We start from the raw sequence: 23,644 nt of genomic DNA, 5'->3' as shown, positions 1-23,644 counted from the left end.
CTTGGTATTGGATGCCCAAAATTCCTGAAGTTCCCTCTCTCTAGCAGCAGCAACATGCTTCCTTTAATTTATGTTGTGACTTTGTGAGCCTTTAGCAGAGGCAAGTCACACTTGCTCTGCAGCAGCAGCAACATTAGCTCCAGCAGCAGCAGCGTTGCAGATTTAGTCCGCCAAGACCAAACCTATGTACATTCATTTTCATTAATAAAATGTCTTACAAATTATCCCGAGAGTTGTCATGACTGAACTTTGCTTCAAAGCAAGGGTTTTCAAAATGTTCCTGAGGTCTCTCCAACACTGTATGTTATTGACCTTATTTAATACATCTAAATTAACTCTTCGCCTGATTTAGTAGACTACTCCATGATCTGAGCTGGGTGTGTCCAATAAGGGAGACTTTCAAAATGTTAAGTGCACATTGTGAAACAAAGCGTTTCACAATGCCAAGTAGTCCGGTCATTTTCAAATTGAACAGCAGTGTACTTGTGGTATATGTGGTTCATACAACACGTGCCTACTCTGATTATCTTTGTTGTTATGTATAATTATAATAAAATGAAATATGATTTAAAACACAACCCTGCCATTTTATTACATTTTTACTTTTAAAAATATATTAAATTAAATAATTCAGTCAAAGGTACAAAGGCAGAGCTCTAGAACAACATTAAATAAAAATATAAAGTTATGAAACTTAACTCCGTCCTCAGTCAAAACTATTTGCCCATTATAGATTTATGAAACCAAAGACTGCCACTTAGATATACTCAAAACTATTTATAGCTCATGTTTAACCGCTACAGAGACATCAAAGTCAGAAGCCAGTTTCAGAAGGTCTTGCCAATGTAAATGAGTACATGAGCGCTGATCACCTGGATCTAACAACTCTAAAAGCATCGGCACAAATTTACAAATAGGCACTATCTTTATAAATCGAATGCAAGTTTTGAAGTTTAAACAACTACATTATTGCCAAAAAAAAAAAGATGTGGGTTTTCTCCTCCGCTCACTGGTTGGTGTGAAATGCATGTTGGCTGTCTTAACTACACACAAGTCACCTCAAGATGCATCCTAGATAAAAGGGATGGAGAAAGAACACATCTGTGGATTTTACCTGTACTGGGGCTAAATGTGAACTTTGAATTGGAACAGTACTTGGGCCGTGAGTGACTGATGACGTTTCACAAGTCCACAAGAACAAAAGTAGGCTACAGACAAAAATGCATATTGAGAAAGGGCTACAGTATGAAAACCCCTGCTTTAAAGTGATAACAAGTGCGGCTAGCAATAAGCTTGTCTGAGATTAGTAAGTTCTATGCAAAACGTCGAGGTGTGCCAAGATAGATCTACTCTCGCAACAGTAAAGCGATCACAATTTTCAGAGCAAAGCACCACAGTTGCCCTCATCCAACTATGCAAACTATAAGCTTGAAAAAACAGATGCTGGCAACAATCAGCCACAAAGTCACTGACAATAGGAATTGAACGACACACAACCTATTTTCTTGCAGCAGCACATCCACACATTTTTTACTTTATTTAAATACAAATTTATTTAAATAAATTGTATAAAGATGGTGCTACTGTGAATAAGGTATATAGGCCTACATTTTATCACTTATATAGGCTACTTTTATTTACATACTTCTAATTCATTATATAGACTAATATTTTGGAGGCAACCAAACAATGACAGTATTTAATCAAATTCATTGTATGATATCCTGACAGCTGCAATTAATTGCGTTTAACAATATTTGCTAAGAAAAATTAAACACACTAAGTTGTTTTCCACCCAAAATATCACTAAACGTAGTCACATAACGTTACGTTACAGTTCCATGCTGGTGGAACACTCTCCCCACCCTCATCCGGAATGCAGAATCCCTGACAACATTCAAAAAACAGCTGAAAACCCATCTCTTTCGTGAGCACTTACCTTCATAAAAAAATAAATAATAATAAAAAAAAAAAATAATAAAAAAAAAATTTCCTTTAAACCTCACTTATCGGGCTTATGCTACTCTGAATAATGCCTGAACCTCGTATTCTGAGCACTTCTTGCGTTGTTGTTGTTTTTTGCCTCTTCATGATGACTCGCTTAATTTTAGTCCTAATTTGTAAGTCGCTTTGGATAAAAGCGTCTGCTAAATGACTAAATGTAAATGTACGTTACATCTATGACAGATCACACTAAAAGTTCACATACCTCAGTAGTGTGTATGAGCTCACCTGCAGCTTAACTGTAGGCTACCTTCACGTTTTTTACCTCTTTGTGTGACATTTCATTTTTACATTTAACATAAGGATATAAAATGAATATCAATCTACAGTACATTCGTTCTGGTCTTCCAGATATTTAATGGAAAACGCATAATATTTAGTTCTGATAGCAACCACGCCTCTGTGATTCGTCCATGTAACGTTTTCTAAATGAGGGATCGATTGATTTTGCCTAGCTCGACTGTGCTGTAGTGATTAAAGTGCCTGCTGTCCCTTGTTCCTGTTAGAGAAACCTCGCCACTTTAAGGTAAAATTTGAACATTTTGTGCTTCAGCATTTTGTTTTCAATATGGTTGGCTACGTGTAGCCGAACAAGCCAGAGACTGTGGCTTTGCACACTATAAAAATTTGTTTCGACTTGCAGTGCCTGGTCAATAATCAGCTCGTGCTAGCTGCATGTGCGCGTGTATTGTGTTAAATGGTTGGAACTGATGCATGAAATTATTCTAGATGGAAAGTTTGTTTTTGGCTTATCGTAATCACACAGCACAACGACTCCAGTCGTTATTAAAAGAAATGATTCTGAGCAAATTTAGCCAGTTAATCTGAAAACATGACTATGAAAACGAGAGAAGGTAACCAATGGTGCCTTGTTGTCAGTGTCATAGTATGTAAACATTACGAAAAAAAAAAAATCAACATGGTTGTCATAGTTCCCGCTTAAATGCAATAGTTGGTACTGTTAAACCATAATAAATAAAAGTAAATGCTTTTCAAACAACGTTAGGAAAATCCAGAATATTTTTGTCGTTTTGGTTTATTAGGTAACTTAGGCTATTTTTGTTACATTGATGGTTAATGCCAATATACAAATATATTTACTGATGTAATGTTATTAATGTAATACTCTTTATTGTTGTAATAGCTGTAGTTATTATTGCATTTTGGTAGGAATTGTTACCAGTTTTTCTAACTTGTATTTTTTCAGACATTTCTACATTTTGAATTTTGCTGCTATGAAAATTATTAGTTTTTTTTTTTTTTTTCTTGTCTATGAATAGATAAGTTGCATTCTTAGAAAAGATTGGTCTAAATGTATTAGCTGCTTTTCTCTGCAAGTGCCAGGGAGAGATTCCAGCCATGGAGAAGACCGCATCAGACACGGCAAAGAAGACAACCACTGCTACCTTTTCCAAAGAGTGTCTGGAACCAGTCTTGAATAAAGACTTGGATGACTCTGATTGTAAGTAACACCAAAGATACATGCCTTTTGACCAGATTTTTGCCACATTGCTAAAAGACATAGACAGTCTGTAGATATTGGGCAGAAGTTGTAGTAGTGTATGATGATCACATACTCTGATTTTTTTTTTTAATCTTCAGAATCAGATTATGATTCCATAGTTTGTTCTGTAACCATTTACAAAGTTGTCAAGTGTAAGATGCCTCGTATTTTAAAATCTGTTCAGATTTGAAAAGCCGTCTAATGTATTTCAGCCTTAACTCAAATAAACAGACAGTTTAGGAGGTATTCTTTCAAGAGATAGGCTAGTTCACCCAAAAATAAAATGCTGTCTGTATTTACACTCATGTCATTCTGTGTCAAAACTGTGAGGAACTTTTTTTTGTTGAGTGAACTATTCCTTTAAAGATCACTGACACTTTTGATCAACATTGATTGTTTTATCAGTCCCACCAGGATTATTTTTTTATTTTTGCAGCCTAAAATGACAGAATTTGCCGCAGCTTTTCTCAAATTTCGGCATTTTTGTGCAGTGAAAACTCAATAATCATGATGCACTTATGTAATTGGTGTTAGTGACTATAAGAGTACATTTACCTGTAAATATAGTTGTGTGTAATTACTGAAATTGTGTCTGGTCCCCCTGCACAATGCAATGGTGACACTAGCATAGACATGCTCATAATTCTGCAGTGAAAATACACAGACACAGTAGCACATTGTCACTGAAACAGTAAGTAACCAGTGACAGTGTTATAAAATTCGTTTTATTATTTATAAACAATACCATTTAACAACTAAATCATTGTTTATTGTTTTAATACTGTACATATTTAAAAAGTGCATAATACATATTCAGTAAAATAATAAATGTACTTATTTATTGCTGAAATCAGGCATTATGGGACTACCAAATACTCACCCCAATATACATTATATTCATTATTGCATATAGTAGTTTAATAGTATCATTAACTTCTTGAAACTTTCACTAATTTCATTTATAGGGAGCTTTTTATTGAATGCTGAGTTGGCTTGATTTTGCATTACATTCTGTGATCGCAGAATCTTCAAATCCTGGAGGGACTGCGCAGTCAAAGAAACTATAGATTCTTCAGGAAAACTGGACAAAACATGCTGTCAAATATTAGTTCATATTCCATACAGGTGTCATGACATTGTTTATTCTATCTCACTTTTTTACAGTAGGCATCCATAGTTGTGAGTTTTGTGGGACCAATTTTGAATCCAGACGAGGTCTCTCCAGTCACGCCCGGTATCATCTCAGGCAGCTGGGAGTGGCTGTGTCCGACAGCAGTGGAGCTCCTATAGACCTTCTGTGCCAGCTGATGAAAGAAAGAGGCGGAACTCTACCCAAGCTCAAAAAACAGGCCAGCCCTGTTAAAAAATACAAACCCCAGTCCCACAAACTCAAAAAGGACGCTGGGCCCAAATTAAAGATTAAAATATCCAACCTTGTAAAGAAAAAATATGCTCTTTCCTCGTCTTCCCCCTCTGCCGTCAAAGGATCAGCTGCGTCCGGTCACTCTTCTTCGCCTTTCGCTGTAGGGAAGCCTCATAAAGCATCTTCAAAGAAGATTTTGGTGTCCACTCCGTCTTCAGCCTTGTCTCCTCTCAAGGCTGTTGAACCCAGGCTCATTGATGGCATCCCATCTACCTCCCTCTCACTGGCCTCAGCCAAGCCCCTCTGGGCCCCTCAGGAAACAGATGCTCCTCTCAATTTAAGTAAGTAACAGTATTAAAAATGTATTGGTATGTGCTTGGAAGTGGGATCCATTTTAAATAAAAACTTGGACTAGCAATTTTTACCACTCACTGAAGCAAGCTAGTTAATCTGATGAAGCAATCCTTGCATACAAAATACATTTTGAAATGTTTTGTGCTTTTTCACCAGCAACTATGATAAAAAATTCCGCTACGAGGGATGACGTCCATGTGTGTGAATTATGTGGAGCCTGGTACGAGACCCGTAAAGGTCTCTCCAGTCACGCACGGGCCCACCTGCGGCAGTTTGGGGTGAATTTGGAGTCTAAAGGTGCTCCCATTGAGATGCTCCATAAAATTATTCAGAGCGAGGAATTCCAGGAAAAGGCCAGTGCTGGGCAGCTGGAAGGGTCGGACTTTGAGGATCACACTTCACCCTCCTCCGCTCCTTCCACCTCATCATCCATCAGCAAAACTCCCTCTCTTACCCCTCTATCGTTTAAAGGACTGACATCCATTCGTCTAACACCTCCCCCAATCAAAAAGCAAATTTCTCCAGATGTTTTAGGGAACTTGCCCCTCAGCAAGAAAGCAGAATTGAAATCCCCTCCTTCAGCCAAAAAGATGATGATGTCATTAGATGTTTCAGGGAACATGCCCCTCAGCAGCCAAACAGCATTGAAATTACCTCCCTCAAAGAAAAAGAAGAAAATTTCTTCAAATGTCCCAGGGATCTTGCTCCTCATTGGTAAAGGAGAATTGAAATCTCCGCCAAGCAAAAAACAGAAGATTTCTGCAGATGTTTCAGAGGCTTTACCTCTCATTGAGAAAACAGAATTGATATCACCTCCCTCAGCGAAGAAGCAGAAGATTTCTCCAGATGTTTCGGCGGGCTTGCCGCTCAACAAAAAGGCTGTATTTAAATCACCCTCTCGAGGTAAGAATATAAATTATGTATTCATTTATTTTATTTAGTATATTTTTAAACAAAGTAACTTGTAGTGCTTTCGACAATACAGATTGTTTCAAAGCAGCTTTACAGTGAAAACAGGAAAATGATTCAATGATGCAAACAGCTGTACAGCAGCTCTAAAAGAAAATAGCTGTTCAATGTTGATTCGGGTCCGTTGTAAAGATCGTCAATTATTAAATTGATTAATTTCATCTATAATGCAGGTCTACAGAAAAACAAATGTCGTCCAGCTCAGATTTTTTTTTTTTTTAGGAATGGTTGAATATCTTGACTATGTTTGGACTGATAATTGGGTGATAATTTATAGCAAAATATGGTAATGGAAAACCTGGATTTTTAAGAGTGTCTCACACCCATGCCTGGAAAACTCATGGAAATTAATAAAATACTAAAGTCATATAAATTCCTGTGTAGATATACCAGTTAAATATAGCATGTTTCTATAGACTAGAAATTGCTCTTTTTGAGCGCAATCTTAAAAAGTCTTTTCAGTCAAGAACAACTGGAAAGTCATTGAAATGTTATTTTGGTCAGTAACAATATACATATACAGTACTATTCTGACATTAAAGGCTTTTACATTGTTACAACAAATTGCAAATAAATGCTGTTCTTTTGACATTTCTATTCATCCTAGAATTCAAAAAAAATAATATCATGGTTTCCAAAAAAATATAAAGCAGCACAATTATTTTAAACATTGATATTAAGTGTTTCTGGAATGAGCACCAAATCTGCATCTTTGAATGATTGCTGAAGGACCCTGTTAAATTCAGCTTGCCATCACAGGAATTAATTTTTGCAGTATTACCATTTTTATATTTGATCATATAAATTCAGCCTTGGTGAGCATAAAGAGACCTTTTTCAAAAACAGTCTTACCAACCCTAAACTTTTAAACAGTAATATAGTTGATGTACAGTTAACCTTAAGCTTCTCCACAGGGGGCATTACGACATGATTTTTCATCCAATAACCAACAAACCATTTTTTTTTATGTTTGTGACCTCTGTCTTTAACTATCAAATATACACATACAGTTATGTTACAAAAAAAGTGTCCTTACATACTTTGCTCTGATCATTTATGAGATGCCCTCTTTCTTACCCTCAAGGCGAGTCATCTAGAGGCGTCACCTGTGAATTCTGTCACGAGAAGTTTAAGAAGAGTCAGAGCTTGGCCAGTCACGCCCGCTATCACCTGCGCCAGCTGGGCATCACCGAGTGGTCTGTAAACGGGTCTCCCATGGCCACTCTGCGAGAGGTGATGGCCCAACGTGGTAGTTCTGCTGGATCTCTCAGTTCCCCTGGGCCGCCCTCGCTGACGCCACCGGTATCCCCCTCTGTACCTCCCTCTGCACCCCCCTCTGTACCCCCTCTCCTCTCATCCCCAAAACCCATTACCCAGTCTTCCTCTCCTCCTCCTGTTCCTCACAAAGTTCCAAAGGCCAAGAAAGGCTCCAGGACTGTGTTCCCAAAACCAAAGGACGAACCTGTGGAAGTTGACATCTCTATCATAGAGTCTCCAAAGCCACAAAGCGCACCCACCACCCCTCTAACACCTCCATCTGATTCCAACACCGTTAGATCACCCATGATCGGTGCGTAAAAATTACAGTGCATCCAGTTACTTCTTTTATTCTTTTCTTTCTATTTATGTAAACTTTCTGTCGATTTTTTCATCCTTAAGACGTAGTCACACTAGACTAAAACTATACAATCAATTCCCTTTTACTACAAACTTGCAGCTTTAAAGTTTGAATTCTTGAAGAGATATTCATGCCATGACGAATCGTTCTTCTGTTGGTCACGTCTTTACCTGATACGAATTTGCAAGTCAGAGTTCACCAAACTTGAACTTTCAAATGCAGTGAAATTCGCATGATTTTGCATTTCCTGTTTCTTGTATTTGCATGTGCATAAATGGAAGTGAACAAACAGTGTAGTGTGACCACCCCTTTAGGTGTGCTATTAATTTTAGGATTAAAAGTATACATTTAGGAAATTAATAGATAATTACGTAATTGTACAATTTGCATTTGAATTCTGATTATTTATTTGCCTGGTTAATTTTATAGCTTAATGTGTGATGTTCAACGTTTTAGCATAAAAACATTTTTAAAAAAAACATAACTATTAACAGCCACTAGAAATCTCATGTTTTATTGTGAAATCCCTTATTTTGTTGAGTTTATAATGACTTGTGTCTGCTTTCCTCAGCTCCTAAGCATGAAAAGCAGGAGCCCAAACAGTTTATATGCTGCGACTACTGTGGCGAGATGTTTGATACTCGTAAAGCCCTGTCCTGTCACGCACGTGGTCACTTACGACAGATGGGAGCAAGGTGGTCGCTGAAAGTCCCGCCCATAGAGGCCCTGTATGAGCTCATGAAGAGGAAGGACTCTGAACAGGCATCCCACATCAAACCTGAACCTGATTCAGGGGCGGCAGTGCAGTTGAAAAAAACAGAATCCTCACCTCACACTTTTACTCTATCACCTGTGGAAAAAGAGAAACCTGCCTCAGACGACACAACTACAGGTACGTTGAACCAAGAATTATTTGTCTCTTAGTAACTAACATTTCAACCTCCCAAAAACTGCTCAGACACCTATGCAACTTGTAAACCTAATCAAAGGGTATGTTCAAAATAGCATTCTTCTGGTGAAATCAAGGTGGCATTATTATTTATTATTTGATCAGGCTGTGAAAACAAAGATTTTTTTACACACAATTAGATAAAATTGCAAAATAACTGTCAAATTCCACAGTGATGTCACTTGCTTAATGAAACATGCCACAATGTCTTCGTAATGTTTGTTGCATTTTCTGATACCAAAAATTATTTTAATGCTATGGCTGCTAACTTAAAAAATGGTAAATATTATGAGTCTATTCTACTTTATTAATATGTTTGATGTGCACTCTTAAAGGGGAAGTGTAAGTCAAAAAAGTAACTCTTAAAGGGTTACATTTTTGCCATGATCTTTCGCTATTTCTAGTGCTGGCCGATAATAAAGCGTTTTTGCGGATAAGTGTGAATGGGGATCGTTTTGACAATGTTAAATTATTCTGGATGTTAATGCAATATGTCTACTTTCATGTCTTGTGTTCTCCACTCTCTTCCCTTTCTGCTGTAGGCTGTGATGCCACCTGTGAACTCTGTGGTTTCGATTTTGAGAATCGCAAGGCACTGGCCAGCCACGCAAGAGCCCACTTAAGGCAGCAGGGAGTGGATTGGAAGGTCATCGGCTCTCCCATTGAGACCCTGAAGGCCTGGATGAAGAGTGAGCCGGGGAAAGTAGCAGAGCTCCACAAAAGCTACATGAGGGGGGACTTGCCTTTTGTTAAGAAGGTATGTCCAGGTTGAATTGTTGCCAAACTATAATGATATTTCTTATCTCTTAAGCATAAACTCACTAAAGTTTGTTAGATTTACACTTAAAACATAAAAAAGGGGTAAGATATATTCCCCAAAAACAAATCTTAACATCTTAAGTGTTTCATCTCAAGTAAAATTAAACTTAAATTTTTTTTTAAATAATTGAATGGAAAATAAGACAATAATACTGATTTATTTGTCTTTTGCAGTATTTTTGTTCCTTAAGATTTGCATGAACACAAAGTTGTCAGCATCTTGGAGTATCTTTGCTATTCACAAATTGTCTCTCTGTCTTCCTCTGGTGTAGAGCTCCAAAAGATCCTCCACTCCGTACTCTTCCTCAGACTCTGAGTCTGTCCGTCTTGCTTCTCAGAAGAGTTCATCAGCAGTCCGAGACTCTGCTGGTCAGCCGCAGGTATACCAGCTTTTCAAAGCAAAAGTGGCAACAGCTAGAGAGGGCAAAGTAGGAATGAGCCACTCCTCCTCCACATACAAGAAACAGCCTTCATCAGATGATCTTTCCTCAGACAGCCTGTTCCAGACTCCCACGGCCCGCAGGGAGCTGAATGTTCGTTTTCCTCGAGGTAGGGAAAATATGTATTTCTTGCTCATACTAGAGCTCCAAATTATGTATTAGTTCAGTTTTAGCCAATAAGGAAAATGATTATGCATTGTGATAATCACTGTGCTTGTCTTAGGCTGTGAACGGCGTCCTCCAAAGCATTTATCCCACTCTGAGAGTGGATCCAGGGAAACAGAATCTTCAAAGCCCTCTCGGGCTGGAAACATTCCATCCTTGGTGCCTAGACCACCAGAGACCAGCCTAGTAAAGCTGGTTGGGAAGGTGTACTCCCTCAAGTGCAGGTGAGTTGAAAACACAAATCAGTTTGTTCTGTAAACCTAGTGGTTTTGCTGTCTGGGAGTGGAGAAGAGGTGTGTGCTTACAAAGAAGCAGGTTTGAGTGGTTCATCATGACCTGATCCCATTCTCCCTGTCTCTCCCTCCACTTTCCGATCTACACTACTATTAAAGTGACCCCATTATGCTGTTTATAAAATGCTATGGAGGTCTCCGACAATAGGTTTATATGCATCCAAGGTGAAAAATAAAACACTTTAATTTTCTCCTAATATACATTGAAGCATCACCCCTTTTCTCACAGTGTCTGAAACGGTTCAATCAAGACTCCAGTCTATCCAAACCCTTCCTTTCCGAGAGCCTACACTGCTGTGATTGGTCAGATGGCCCAGCCTGTTGTGATTGGTCAGAAACAGAATGCCCATTCTTAATTTCAGCTCTGGAGGCTTCCTCAGCACTTGATACACAGTGATACGAACAGTAATGATGGCGTCTATTTTACAGCATCAATTCAAGCCCGAGTCCGGTAAAAAAAACTTTGGAAGACGTAGCTGATCAACCCGAACCACGGTTGCAAGCACGACTTGAGCAAGACACTTTTTAGTGGTAGAGGTTGTTAGCGGGGACCCAATAAAGACCATAGGCTGGCGTTACGCAAATTTGTTACATACCTGTGAATGTTTGTGAATGAAGCAAGACTGGAATAACTCGTTTCAGGCAGTTCAGAATTGACACTTTCTTTTGGGAGACAATAACTTAATTTATCATGCTCTTTGGTCTTTAAAACTTTGCAAACCTTTTACATTCACAAACAGCTTTATTACATGCTACTTTAATTATAAATGAATGCCTGTATTTCGGCACTGGTATTGCACTTAATTTTTTAATGTGATGACTATTTTGTCTTGTAGGAAATGTAAGTATCTATTTAAGTTTCTGAAGGCCAGTGCCAAATAAAAACAATATGGCCTTTAAACTAAATTAAAAAACAAATCTTCGTCTTTAAACAAAGTTTAAAGCAGTGCTTGTACTTATGGTGCATGAAGATTTAGAATTTGACCTGCATTATGTCCCACCAATAGTTGTCTCTCTCCTTGTCATTAAATGCATTGATTGTAGTTAAATGCCTATAAATACACGATTAGAACAATAAGTGCTCTTCTATAAATTATTTTATAGGTTCTGTGAAGAGGTTTTCCAAGGACCGCTGTCCATACAGGAGGATTGGGTCATGCACCTACAGCAACACATCCTGAAGCTTAAGAAGGATTCGGCCTCAACATCATCACCTCAGCCTCCTCTCAGTCATACCGAAACGCCGCTTCTTATTGGCCCTCAGGCTGTCTAGATACTCTTTCTGCTGTGGTCTTTATTTTCATCATTTTGAAACTCCGCAATCATACTACACTGACTCTTTTATTACAAATATTGCTCTATTACCTGGACCTTAACTGCCAACTGTGATGTGGATTTTATTTTAATTTTTTTATTTTTAGATGATGATTTTTGCAAGACACTACTGAAAAAGATTATGACCACAGTGTTTCTTACATGTCAGTGTTTTCCAGATGGGATGTTTTGAATGTATTGTACTTTTTATTGCATTTCACTGTTTTTATTGTATTTTGATAATGTGTTACCACATTTTAGCTGTTTTCTTGATTAACAAGATTTCAAACCTGTTTTATACTGTACTTAAAGTTTCCAATAGTACTTAATGTGTTAAGTTTTAAAGAATGTTTTGTGAAAAAAATAGTGTAGACCAGCTTTTGGTCATTGAAATGAAGTTGTTGTTCTTACCTTTTAACATAGTATTTTGAAAACTGCTTCTCACATGTGTGAACAATCAGATTTTTCGATGCCAAAAAAATCAAATAAAAGGGACAGATTTCTACAGATTTTCATTCATATGTATTAATGAAAATGTTCAGGTGTTTTTTGTTTTATTTTTGTCAAATTTAAGCAGAAACCAGCACTACAGAAAAGCCAGGCCATGTCTAGTTATTTCAGCATTAAATGAGACTTTAATATGTCTTTATGTTAATATGTTTTTACTACTGTATCTTTGACACCTTGATGATCAGTTTTTTTTCCCTCCTATATCTTCCATATTACCAGTTAAATTAGTCAACAGTGTGATTCTATTACATGTACTTGTGTATTTGTCTTTGTAAAGCACTGTGCCAGTGTCTGGTTGGAGTAAAGGGTGTTTTATACTCCAACAGCAGCTATTAAATACCTTTCCAGAATGTGTGTGGAAATTGCATATTTCCATGTACATTATTTCTCGTGGAATACATGAGGTTTTGTTTCACCATTTGCTTAGTCAGGCTTTGCAAGATTTTAAGTCAATTGAAACTGTCTATGACAAGCTGTAGTCCTTGCAAAATAATTTGGTAAAATACAGTATTGAAGCTTTTTATACCTGCGTTTGATTAATAAAGACACTTTGAATCCATTTACTGCTTTGTGGGTCATATACAGTATATTGCAGTACATTTTCATGTTCCTCATCAACTACTGAATCCTCTGCATAAACAATTCAGCATCTTTACTGACATAAAAGAGGGTGATATTCCCAGAGCTACTCTTCCTTTCCAATTTTTCATGGTTGTTTTTCACACGTGAGGTCTGCTAATGCTATATTCCTATGTAAATGAAACCCTCCTGTTTCAAGAGTATCGTCTGCTTCCTGCAGTGAGGAATCTGTTTAAACCAGCAATGCTGAGAGATGTTAATTACAGGGCCGACACCTTTATGAAGCTGTTGTTTGGATAAAAGGTCTTTTCAGAGAGGAAAAGAGGAAGGTGAAATGAAGCAGTGGACTGTTCTGTTAGGAAAAAACTAATTATTATGTGCTTTACACATGCTATATCTCTGAGAGCCTTACCAGTTAAAAAAGCTTAGTCTACTCTGTAATCTTGTATGTATGCCTATATAAAATGCAAATAATTTATGGTCAGCAAGAAGTGACGTCACCCAACATCGCTTAGAGCACCTTTAAGCAGCGAGTGAGCTTTATGACGTCATAGAGCTTTATAGCGGTGAGTGAGCTTTATGACGTCATAACGCGCTAGAGGTAGAGAAGAGGGAAGCTGCTGGAAGTGATTGAGCGATCATATCAACAAACTAATTAGCAACTGAAAAATATTTGGTAACACTAAAGTCAATATGTCAGAAAGTAAAAAAAGAGAGCCCGTGAACATGATTCAGCAGAATGCTCTGCATCTCGAGACAGTTAAGAAGGAGCAGAGAACCCAGAAGCTTTACACGGAGTTTCACATCAACCCCGCCAAGAAACGGCACATTTTGACTGACAAACCCAACGTCACCCCCAGAAAGGAAGAGGAAGACGAAGACCCTGCTGTCCTCCAGGCCATACAAAGGGCCCGTCTGGAGCCAACAAAGAAGTACTCTCAGCCTCAGACTGAAGCACAAGAGATAGGATGGATATCCACTCCTCTACCTGCCTCAGATCGCAGTGACAGAAGATTTCATTTTGGACGGCAGGCCACGGAGATGGCTAAATACATGGAGGCTGTCTGGCGATCGAAGAAGCAGGTCTAATTCGGGATGACAGTTTGGGCTGTATTTTCCTGGTGCAATATAGTGTAGCAGGGTGGATTTACTCCACCTATTGGGAGATCATACGCATGCATTTAGTTTATTAACTGCCTTGCATTGAGTATAAAAGAAGTGGGTTTTAGCTACCGGATATGCGTCTTGGCATCGCTGTTGCTCTTTGCATTGTGCAGGCGTTGTTTAACCTTGAGTTTAACGTTACCTGTTACTGTTTAGATTGTAAGCCTTTGTCTTCCCGTCTGCTTAACGTTACTCCTCACAAGTAAGTTATGTTGTTCAGCCATGTCATAAACACGATTGTTGACTGCGGTTAGCTACTATCGGTTCTATTTCCAGTGAAATATTCATAGCATGTCATTTACAGCTGTATTACTGATCGAGCTGCTGTATTCCCGCATGGTGCGCGACCATGAATGGTTTTGATTACGTTGACCATCTCGTGGTATGTAGAATTACAGCTTTGTTGATTTTAGTAATTGGTTGCTTCCTGTAACATACTTTTGTCATGCTCTGCAGGTTTATCTGCAGATCTGAGGGTCTCCCTGGCTACTTGCTGGGGTTGAGCATCAATATTGAATCGTGACAACGTTGCTGTTTTGCCTCTACGTCTATCTATTATAGTAACTGTTCGGACTTTGTTGCGGTGTCGTTCCGCGCCTCGGTCAGGGGTTGTGCGGCTTGTTGGCTATGGCGGGCCGGAAGGTCCAAAAATAGGACTAATGATTTGTCATGGGAAGTCACTATACTATAGCCCCTAGCTACTCACTTTCCCACTGATATGTCAGCGGTGGATCTGTATACGTACTCTCCTCACACAGCGAGCGACTCACTCTCCTCAGCTGGCGACTCACTCTCCTCACACAGAGAGCGACTCACTCTCCTCAGCGAGCGACTCACTTTCCTCAGCTGGCGACTCACTCTCCTCACACAGCGAGCGACTCACTTTCCTCACAGCGAGCGACTCACTCTCCTCACACAGCGAGCGACTCACTTTCCTCACAGCGAGCGACTCACTTTCCTCAGCTGGCGACTCACTCTCCTCACGCAGCGAGCGACTCACTCTCCTCACGCAGCGAGCGATTCACTCTCAGTCTCCTCACACAGCGAGCGACTCACTCTCCTCACACAGCGAGCGACTCACTCTCAGTCTCCTCACACAGCGAGCGACTCACTCTCCTCACACAGCGAGCGACTCACTCTCCTCACACAGCGAGCGACTCACTCTCAGTCTCCTCACACAGTGAGCGACTCACTTTCCTCAGCTGGCGACTCACTCTCCTCACACAGCGAGCGACTCACTTTCCTCAGCGAGCGACTTATTCTCCTCAGACAGCGAGCGAATCACTTTCCTCAGCTGGCGACTCACTCCTCACACAGCGAGCGACTCACTTTCCTCATACAGTGAGCGACTCACTCTCAGTCTCCTCACACAGCGAGCGTCTCACTTTCCTCAGCTGTGTGAGGAGAGTGAGTCGCCAGCTGAGGAAAGTGAGTCGCTCGCTGCGTGAGGAGAGTGAGTCGCCAGCTGAGGAAAGTGAGTCGCTCGCTGCGTGAGGAGAGTGAGTCGCCAGCTGAGGAAAGTGAGTCGCTCGCTGCGTGAGGAGAGTGAGTCGCCAGCTGAGGAAAGTGAGTCGCTCGCTGTGTGAGGAGAGTACGTATACAGATCCACCGCTGGCATATCAGTGGGAAAATGAGTAGCTAGGGGCTATAGTATAGTGACTTCCCACAACAAATCATTAGTCCTATTTTTGGATCTTCCGGCCCGCCATAGTTGGCCGGTCTGTCTTCGCCGACTGCCACCTGCTAAACTTTATGATTGTGCATCAGTCAAGTCATCTTCATTTATATAGCGCTTTTATCAATGTAGATTGTTCCAAAGCGGCTTTACAGTGATACAAGGATAGTTTAAAGTAACAGAGATTGTTTTGGCTTTATAGCAGTTCTTGAATAAAGTTATTTTCCAGCTACATTAACTGTTAGCTACAGTTAATTTGATTGATTCACTTCGGTCGCAACGATCATTAGTTATTAACTTAGGGGCCGCTAACATGACACCGTTTTAACAGGAAACTCTACACAGATGGCGTGCACATGTGTATTACGAGTTCAGTCTATTGGTATGCACATTTGAATATATGTGCACAGGTTTGTAATTCCCTACAAACCAAGCCTTAAAAAACTACTTGTCTGGCCTTAACATTTTGATACAGAATTGTATCACTTCGGGGTAGACACGCGAACCGGATTTTCCCGACAACGCTTTCTCTGTAGAGTGGTAAAGGGATCCTCCATAAGGAGAAATTAGTTGGCACTTTAGCACCCCGCTATGACATCGGGTCCAGGCACAGGTCCTTCATCAGATCTGGATACAGCCTGGATCCGGCAGGCTGCGGGAAAACCTCGGGATAAACAAAAACACTAAAATTAGCGTAGATGCCATTCTTCTTATGATGTAACGAGTACATCAGGATTTATGGGAAGTGTTCCCGGTTCCGGCTGACCTGATCTATGCAGCCTAACATTGAATTACAGAAGTCTATAATGTGTTATGTGTATGCTAGGTCAAAGAGATGTGTTTTTAGTCTAGCTTTGAACTGACACCGGACAATGGTAGGAAGACTGAGAGTTTTGGTGCTAAATAGGAAAAGGATCTACCGCCAGCAGTCGATTTTGATATTCTAGGTATTATCAACTGGCCGGAATTTTGAGATCGCAATAGACATGAAGGACTATAATGCGTTAAGAGCTCGCTCAAGTACTGCGGAGCTAAACCATTTAGTGCTCTGTAAGTAATCAGCAATATTTTAAAATGTATACTATGCTTAATAGGGAGCCAATGCAGTGTTGACAGAACAGGGCTAATATGGTCATACTTCCTGGTTCTGGTAAGAACTCGAGCTGCTGCATTTTGGACCAGCTGTACTTTGTTTATTAAGCGTGCAGGGCAACCACCCAGTAGAGCATTACAATAATCTAGCCTTGAGGTCATGAACTAATTGTTCCGCATTTGTCAATGAGAGCATATGGCGTAATTTAGATATATTTTTAAGATGGAAAAATGCGGTTTTACGGATACTAGACACGTGACTTTCAAAAAAAAAGTTTGGTATCAAAGAGCACACCCAGGTTCCTAACCGACGACGAAGACTTGACAGAGCAGCCATCAAGTGTTAGACAGTATTCTAGATTATTACGTGAGGACGTTTTTTTGTCCAATAATTAGAATCTCTGTTTTTTCAGAATTAAGTAGTAGGAAATTACTAGTCATCCAATTTTTTTATATCACCTATGCATTCCGTTAATTTTGTGAATTGGTAAGTTTCGTCAGGGTGTGAAGAAATATAGAGCTGAGTATCATCAGCATAACAGTGAAAACTAATTCCATGCTTCCTAATGATATCTCCTAAGGGTAGCATGTACAGAGTGAAAAGCAACGGTCCTAGTACTATGCCTTGTGGTACGCCATACTGAACTTGTGATCGATGAGACATCTCTTCATTTACTGCTACAAACTGATAACGGTCAGATAAGTATGATTTAAACCATGTTAATGCAATTCCACTAATGCCAACATAATTTTCGAGTCTATTTAAAATAATGTTGTGGTCAATATTATCAAATGCAGCACTAAGATCAAGTAACACTAATAGAGAGATACAACCACGATCGGATGATAAGAGCAAATCATTTGTGACTCTAATGAGAGCTGTCTCGGTACTATGGTACGGTCTAAATCCTGACTGAAAATCCTCGCAGATATCATTTCTTTCTAAAAAGGAACATAGTTGTGAGGATACCGCCTTTTCTAGCATCTTTGACAGAAAAGGTAGATTCAAGATCGGCCTGTAATTGACTAATTCTGTACGATCGAGTTGCGGTTTTTTAACAAGCGGTTTAATCATAGCCAGCTTAAAAGTTTTTGGAATGTATCCTAATGACAAAGATGAATTAATGATAGTAAGAAGAGGATCTATGACCTCTGGAAGCCTCTCTTTCAGTAGCTTAGTCGGTATAGGGTCTAACATGCATGTCGATTTAGATGATTTAACGAGTTTAACGAATTCTTCCTCTTCTATAGCAATGAATGAATACAATTTTTCCTTAGGGACACTACAATGCACTGCCTGATGCGATATTGTAGTATACGCTTGCATAGTTATAATTTTCTCCCTGATATTATCAATCTTATAAGTGAAGAAGTTCATAAAGTCATTACTGCTGTGCTGCTTGGAAACTTCTGGGCTTTATTTTTCGTTAGTTTAGCCACTGTTTCAAATAAATACCTAGGGTTTTGTTTATTTTCTTCTAATAGGGTTGAAAAATAAGCAGATCTAGCAGCGTTTAAGGCCTCTCTGTATGCAGTCGAGCTCTCTTTCCATGAAATGCAAAATACCTCTAGTTTTGTTTTCTTCCAGTTGAGCTCCATTTTTCTGTCTGCTCTCTTAAGGGCCCGAGTGTGCTCGTTGTACCACGGCGTTGGACTATTTTCTTTAATCTTCTTTAAGCGCAATGGAACAACTGTGTCTAAAGTGCTGGAAAAGAGAGAGTTAAAAGTTTCTGTCGCAATATCGAGGTCTTCTAAGCTATCTGGGATGCTGAGATGATGAAACTGATCAGGAAGTTTATTAATAAAGCAATCTTTAGTGGCAGAAGTGATAGGTGTAACATGAAGCTAAATGAAGTTTACACAAGACTAGATAATGATCTGAGATGTCATCGCTCTGCTGCAGAATTTCAACGGCATCAACATTGATTCCGTGTGATAATATTAGATCTAGGGTATGATTACAACAATGAGTAGGTCCTGACACATGTTGTCTAACTCCAATAGAGTTAAGAATGTCTTTAAATGTCAGTCCCAATGCATCTTTTTCGTTATCTACATGTATATTAAAATCACCAACAATTAGGACTTTATCTGCAGCCAGTACTAACTCTGATAGAAAGTCAGCAAATGATTTGCTAAAGTCTGTATGGTGCCCTGGTGGCCTGTATACAGTAGCTAGCACAAGCTAGCGAGCGAGTCACTTTCCTCAGCTGGCGACTCACTCTCCTCACACAGCGAGCGACTCACTTTCCACAGCGACTCACTTTCCTCAGCTGGCGACTCACTCTCCTCACACAGCGAGCGACTCACTTTCCTCAGCGAGCGACTCACTTTCCTCACGCAGCGAGCGACTCCCTTTCCTCACGCAGCGAGCGACTCACTCTCCTCAGCTGGCGACTCACTCTCCTCACACAGCGAGCGACTCACTTTCCTCAGCAAGCGACTCACTTTCCTCACGCAGCGAGCGACTCACTTTCCTCACACAGCGAGCGACTCACTTTCCTCAGCGATTATTGGTTCAGAATAAATGACTTTTACAACACAAAAATTGAACACTTTACTGAAGTAGTTAGTTATTGCACCAATACAGTCCTTGAAAAGGGTAGAGATTTTATTATAATATTAGGCCAATGTAGGCTACATGACTGAGTAGCTTGCTGCGTGAGGAGAATGAGTCGCTCGCTGAGGAAAGTGAGTCGCTCGCTGTGTGAGGAGAGTGAGTCGCCAGCTGAGGAAAGTGAGTCGCTCGCTGCGTGAGGAGAGTGAGTCGCCAGCTGAGGAAAGTGAGTCGCTCGCTGTGTGAGGAGACTGAGAGTGAGTCGCTCGCTGTGTGAGGAGAATGAGTCGCTCGCTGTGTGAGGAGAGTGAGTCGCCAGCTGAGGAAAATGAGTCGCTCGCTGTGTGAGGAGAGTGAGTCGCCAGCTGAGGAAAGTGAGTCACTCGCTGTGTGAGGAGACTGAGAGTGAGTCGCTCGCTGTGTGTGTGAGGAGAGTGAGTCGCCAGCTGAGGAAAGTGAGTCGCTCGCTGTGTGAGGAGACTGAGAGTGAGTCGCTCGCTGTGTGAGGAAAGTGAGTCGCTCGCTGCGTAAGGATAGTGAGTCGCCAGCTGAGGAAAGTGAGTCGCTCGCTGTGAGGAAAGTGAGTCGCTCGCTGTGTGAGGAGAGTGAGTCGCTAGCTGAGGAAAGTGAGTGGCTCGCTGTGTGAGGAGACTGAGAGTGAGTCGCTCGCTGTGTGAGGAAAGTGAGTCGCTCGCTGTGTGAGGAGAGTGAGTCGCCAGCTGAGGAAAGTGAGTCGCTCGCTGTGAGGAGACTGAGAGTGAGTCGCTCGCTGCGTGAGGAGAGTGAGTCGCCAGCTGAGGAAAGTGAGTCACTCGCTGTGTGAGGAGACTGAGAGTGGGTCTTTTGCAGTGTGTTTGAGGAGAGTGAGTCGCCAGCTGAGGAAAGTGAGTCGCTCGCTGTGTGAGGAGACTGAGAGTGAGTCGCTCGCTGTGTGAGGAAAGTGAGTCGCTCGCTGCGTGAGGAGAATGAGTCGCTCGCTGCGTGAGGAGAGTGAGTCGCTCGCTGCGTGAGGAGAGTGAGTCGCTCGCTGTGTGAGGAGAGTGAGTCGCCAGCTGAGGAAAGTGAGTCGCTCGCTGTGAGGAAAGTGAGTCGCTCGCTGTGTGAGGAGACTGAGAGTGAGTCGCTCGCTGTGTGAGGAAAGTGAGTCGCTCGCTGTGTGAGGAGAGTGAGTCGCCAGCTGAGGAAAGTGAGTCGCTCGCTGTGTGAGGAGAGTACGTATACAGATCCACCGCTATGCATATCAGTGGGAAAGTGAGTAGCTAGGGGCTATAGGATAGTGACTTCCCAGGACAAATCATTAGTCCTATTTTTTTACCTTCCGGCCCGCCATATATTTGAAACTAGAGTTCTTAGTAATTCTAAAAATATTACTATAAATTACAGCAACACCTCCCCCTTTGCCTTTCAGACGAGGTTCATACTGTTTATAACAGTAATCTTGCGGGGTGGTCTCATTTAAAGTAATGTAATCGTTTGGTTTTAGCCAGGTTTCTGTCAAACAGCACATCTAGATTATAGTCTGTAATCATATCATTAACAATAAGTGCTTTTGAAGTAAGGGATCTAATATTCAGCAACCCAAGCTTTATCATTTGCTCATTTGTATTATATCTGTTTTTTATTTGTTGAACATCAATTAAATTTTTAACCTTAGATGGGTTTGGAAGTTTTTTGTATTTCCTAATTCGGGGAACAGACACAGTCTCTATATGATGATATCTAGGTGAAAGAGGCTCTATGTGATGGGATTTATCTGACCTTGGTGACGTGAGACAGCTAGCAGACGGTCGGTTTAGCCAGTCTGTCTGCTTCCTGACCTGAGCCCCAGATTGTCATGTTTGAGCTCTAAGACTATGTGCCATATTACTAGAGAGAAGAGCAGCACCATCCCAGGAGAGATGAATACCGTCTCTTTTCAACAGGTCAGGTCTGCCCCAAAAACTTTTCCAATTGTCTATGAATTCTGTATTATTTTGCAGACACCACTTAGACAACCAGCCATTGAGTGAGGACAATCTACTAAGTATATCATCACTCCTGCGAACAGGAAGGGGGCCAGAGCAAATTACAGTGCCTGACATCGTACTTGCGAGTTCACACACCTCTTTAACATTAATTTTGGTGATCTCCGACTGGCGGAGTCGAACATCATTTGTGCCGACGTGAATAATAATCTTAGAGAATTTACGATTAGCATTAGCCAGCACTTTTAAATTTGCTTTGATGTCAGGCGCTCTGGCTCCCGGCAAACATGTGACTATGGTGGCTGGTGTCTCTATTTTCATGTTCCGTGTAATAGAATCGCCAATAACTAGGGAACATTCAACAGGATTCACAGTGGGTGTTTCACTGAGTGGGGAGAATCTATTTGAAGTTGTAATCGGAATGAAAGAGCGGTGTTTTGTCCCACGACTACAGCGTCTCACCGTCACCCAGTTGCCCTGCTGCACGGGCTCTACTTCAGCCGGAACCAAACAATGTAAAGAGTTCACTAAGCTAGTCGCATCCAAAAGTATCTAAAACCCTTGCACTCTTACAATTAACCTCGATTAAAGCTTCGATGTGTGTCTCTAGTTCTGAAATCTTCCCTGTCAGCTTTACTATCTCCCTGCATTTATCACATGTAAATCCTGAGCTGACAGAGAAGGATATGCTAAACATGTTGCATGAGGTGCAAGTAACAATAAGAGAAGATGACATGACTTACCGTGTTTGTTGACTGATCCTACTCACCTATTTAATTATATATATATATATATATATATATATATATATATATATATATATATATATATATATATATATATATATATATATATATATAATATATATAAACCTACCAGTTATTTCATGGACTCGTAAAAGGCGCAAGAAAAATAAATAAATAAAGAGCGCACAGATGGCATGCTAACAGGCTAGCGAATTACTAGCGTGTTGTGCCAGCAATAATGATTTAGATTGAAGCTAGCGATGTCAGGTTAATGTGTTATGTTGAGTAAGTTATATTTAGCAGTATTTACAAGGAATGATAGTAAATAATGATTCAAAACAGAAAGATATCCAGTATGGGTTGCAGTGGGGGCCGTTGTTGAGCACTGTTAGTTCATTGCCAAAATCTGAATTAAGTGATTTGAGAGAAATGTTAGAATCCCAGTAGGCACAGCTGGATCAGCTTACTAAGGGTTTTGCGTTATTACAGGGTTTTGCTGCTCGTAGTCAATCTCCTCATTCTTCTGAGTACTAGTTCGGAGTCTTGTTTAATGTCGTCATGTCCACACTTGGTTGTTCTTATTGGTGGGGTTCCGGTGCCTTGTTTGTTGGATACTGGCTCTATGGTTTCCACCATTACCGAAAGTTGCTTTGTACAGCATTTCGGGCCGTGGGGTCAGGATCGCCTTCGGTCGTGCCAGTGGCTGCAGTTGCGGGCTGCTAACGGGCTGGACATCCCTTATATTGGATGCGTAGAGTTGAATGTCGAGCTCTGTGGCAGGTTAGTGTCAAATTGTGGGGTGCTTGTTGTCAGGGATCCTCCTGGTGGCTTATGCACTAAAGTGCCAGGTATTTTGGGAATGAATATTCTGAGTCGTTGTTACCAGGAGCTCTTTGGCCAGCATAGCCCTGCCCTTTTTGAGTTGCCATCGCTACTGCAGGCCCTTACTTTTGTAACCCAGGCGTTTCAGCACTGTCATGAGGTCAACTGTAGGTTGAGGTAGTGAAGGCCCACATTAATACACTGTTAGTGGCGCAGGTTATACATGAAAGCTTCAGCCCTTATGCGTCCCCGATAGTCCTGGTTAAGAAGAAGGACGGTGGTCTACGCATGTGCGCGGACTACCGTCAATTGAATTCCAAGACCAGAAAGGATGCGTTCCCTCTGCCTAGAATTGAGGAGTCCTTGGATGCACTGACGGGGGCCCGCTGGTTCTCCACCATGGACTTAGCCAGCGGGTACAATCAGGTCCCTATTAGTGAAAGGGATAAATCAAAAACTGCTTTCTGTACACATTTTGGCTTGTTTGAGTGGAACCGGATGCCCTCCGGGCTCTGTAATGCCCCTGGTACATTCCAATGTTTGATGCAACGGTTGTTTGGTGACCATCAGTGCCAGTCACTATTATTGTATCTTGATGACTGTCATTTTCTCTTCCTCAGTGGCGCAGCATCTGGAGCGCTTGAAGGTTGTCCTGAGTAGGTTGAAGCGTGAGGGCCTAAAGGCAAAATTAGTGCTCATTTTTCCGCCCAGAGGTGGCATATCTCGGCCATGTAATATCAGCC

At 40.8% G+C, this 23,644-nt stretch overlaps 2 protein-coding genes across 5 annotated transcripts; both read left to right on the top strand.

The window, feature by feature from the left end:
• Window positions 1-2,408: 2,408 nt before the first annotated feature.
• On the top strand, window positions 2,409-12,862 carry wiza (WIZ zinc finger a). Of its 4 annotated transcripts, none has more exons than XM_084424811.1 (10): window positions 2,409-2,530; window positions 3,343-3,466; window positions 4,673-5,212; window positions 5,382-6,128; window positions 7,279-7,764; window positions 8,384-8,704; window positions 9,304-9,518; window positions 9,853-10,129; window positions 10,244-10,409; window positions 11,583-12,862. In XM_084424811.1, exons 2-10 carry the CDS (start codon window positions 3,364-3,366, stop codon window positions 11,749-11,751), a joined length of 3,024 nt encoding a protein of 1,007 aa, XP_084280937.1. In that variant the 5' UTR covers window positions 2,409-2,530; window positions 3,343-3,363; the 3' UTR covers window positions 11,752-12,862. The 4 variants fall into 4 exon arrangements, with proteins under 4 accessions (XP_084280937.1, XP_084280940.1, XP_084280938.1 ...); XM_084424814.1 differs by lacking the exon at window positions 11,583-12,862 and adding an exon at window positions 10,708-10,824; XM_084424812.1 differs by having other exon boundaries at window positions 2,469-2,530; window positions 3,326-3,466.
• A 745-nt stretch (window positions 12,863-13,607) lies between these two features.
• On the top strand, window positions 13,608-13,970 carry LOC311301276 (cilia- and flagella-associated protein 144-like; the record flags this gene model as incomplete). Its single annotated transcript, XM_084426242.1, has 1 exon — window positions 13,608-13,970. One exon carries the CDS (start codon window positions 13,608-13,610, stop codon window positions 13,968-13,970), a length of 363 nt encoding a protein of 120 aa, XP_084282368.1.
• Window positions 13,971-23,644: the final 9,674 nt, after the last annotated feature.

This window comes from Rutilus rutilus, assembly GCF_951802725.1.
Source record: "Rutilus rutilus genome assembly, chromosome: 12".
Classification (NCBI taxonomy): Eukaryota; Metazoa; Chordata; class Actinopteri; order Cypriniformes; family Leuciscidae; genus Rutilus; species Rutilus rutilus.
The sequence above is the reverse complement of the archived record's forward strand: the minus strand, read 5'-3'. Positions and strand labels throughout refer to the sequence as shown.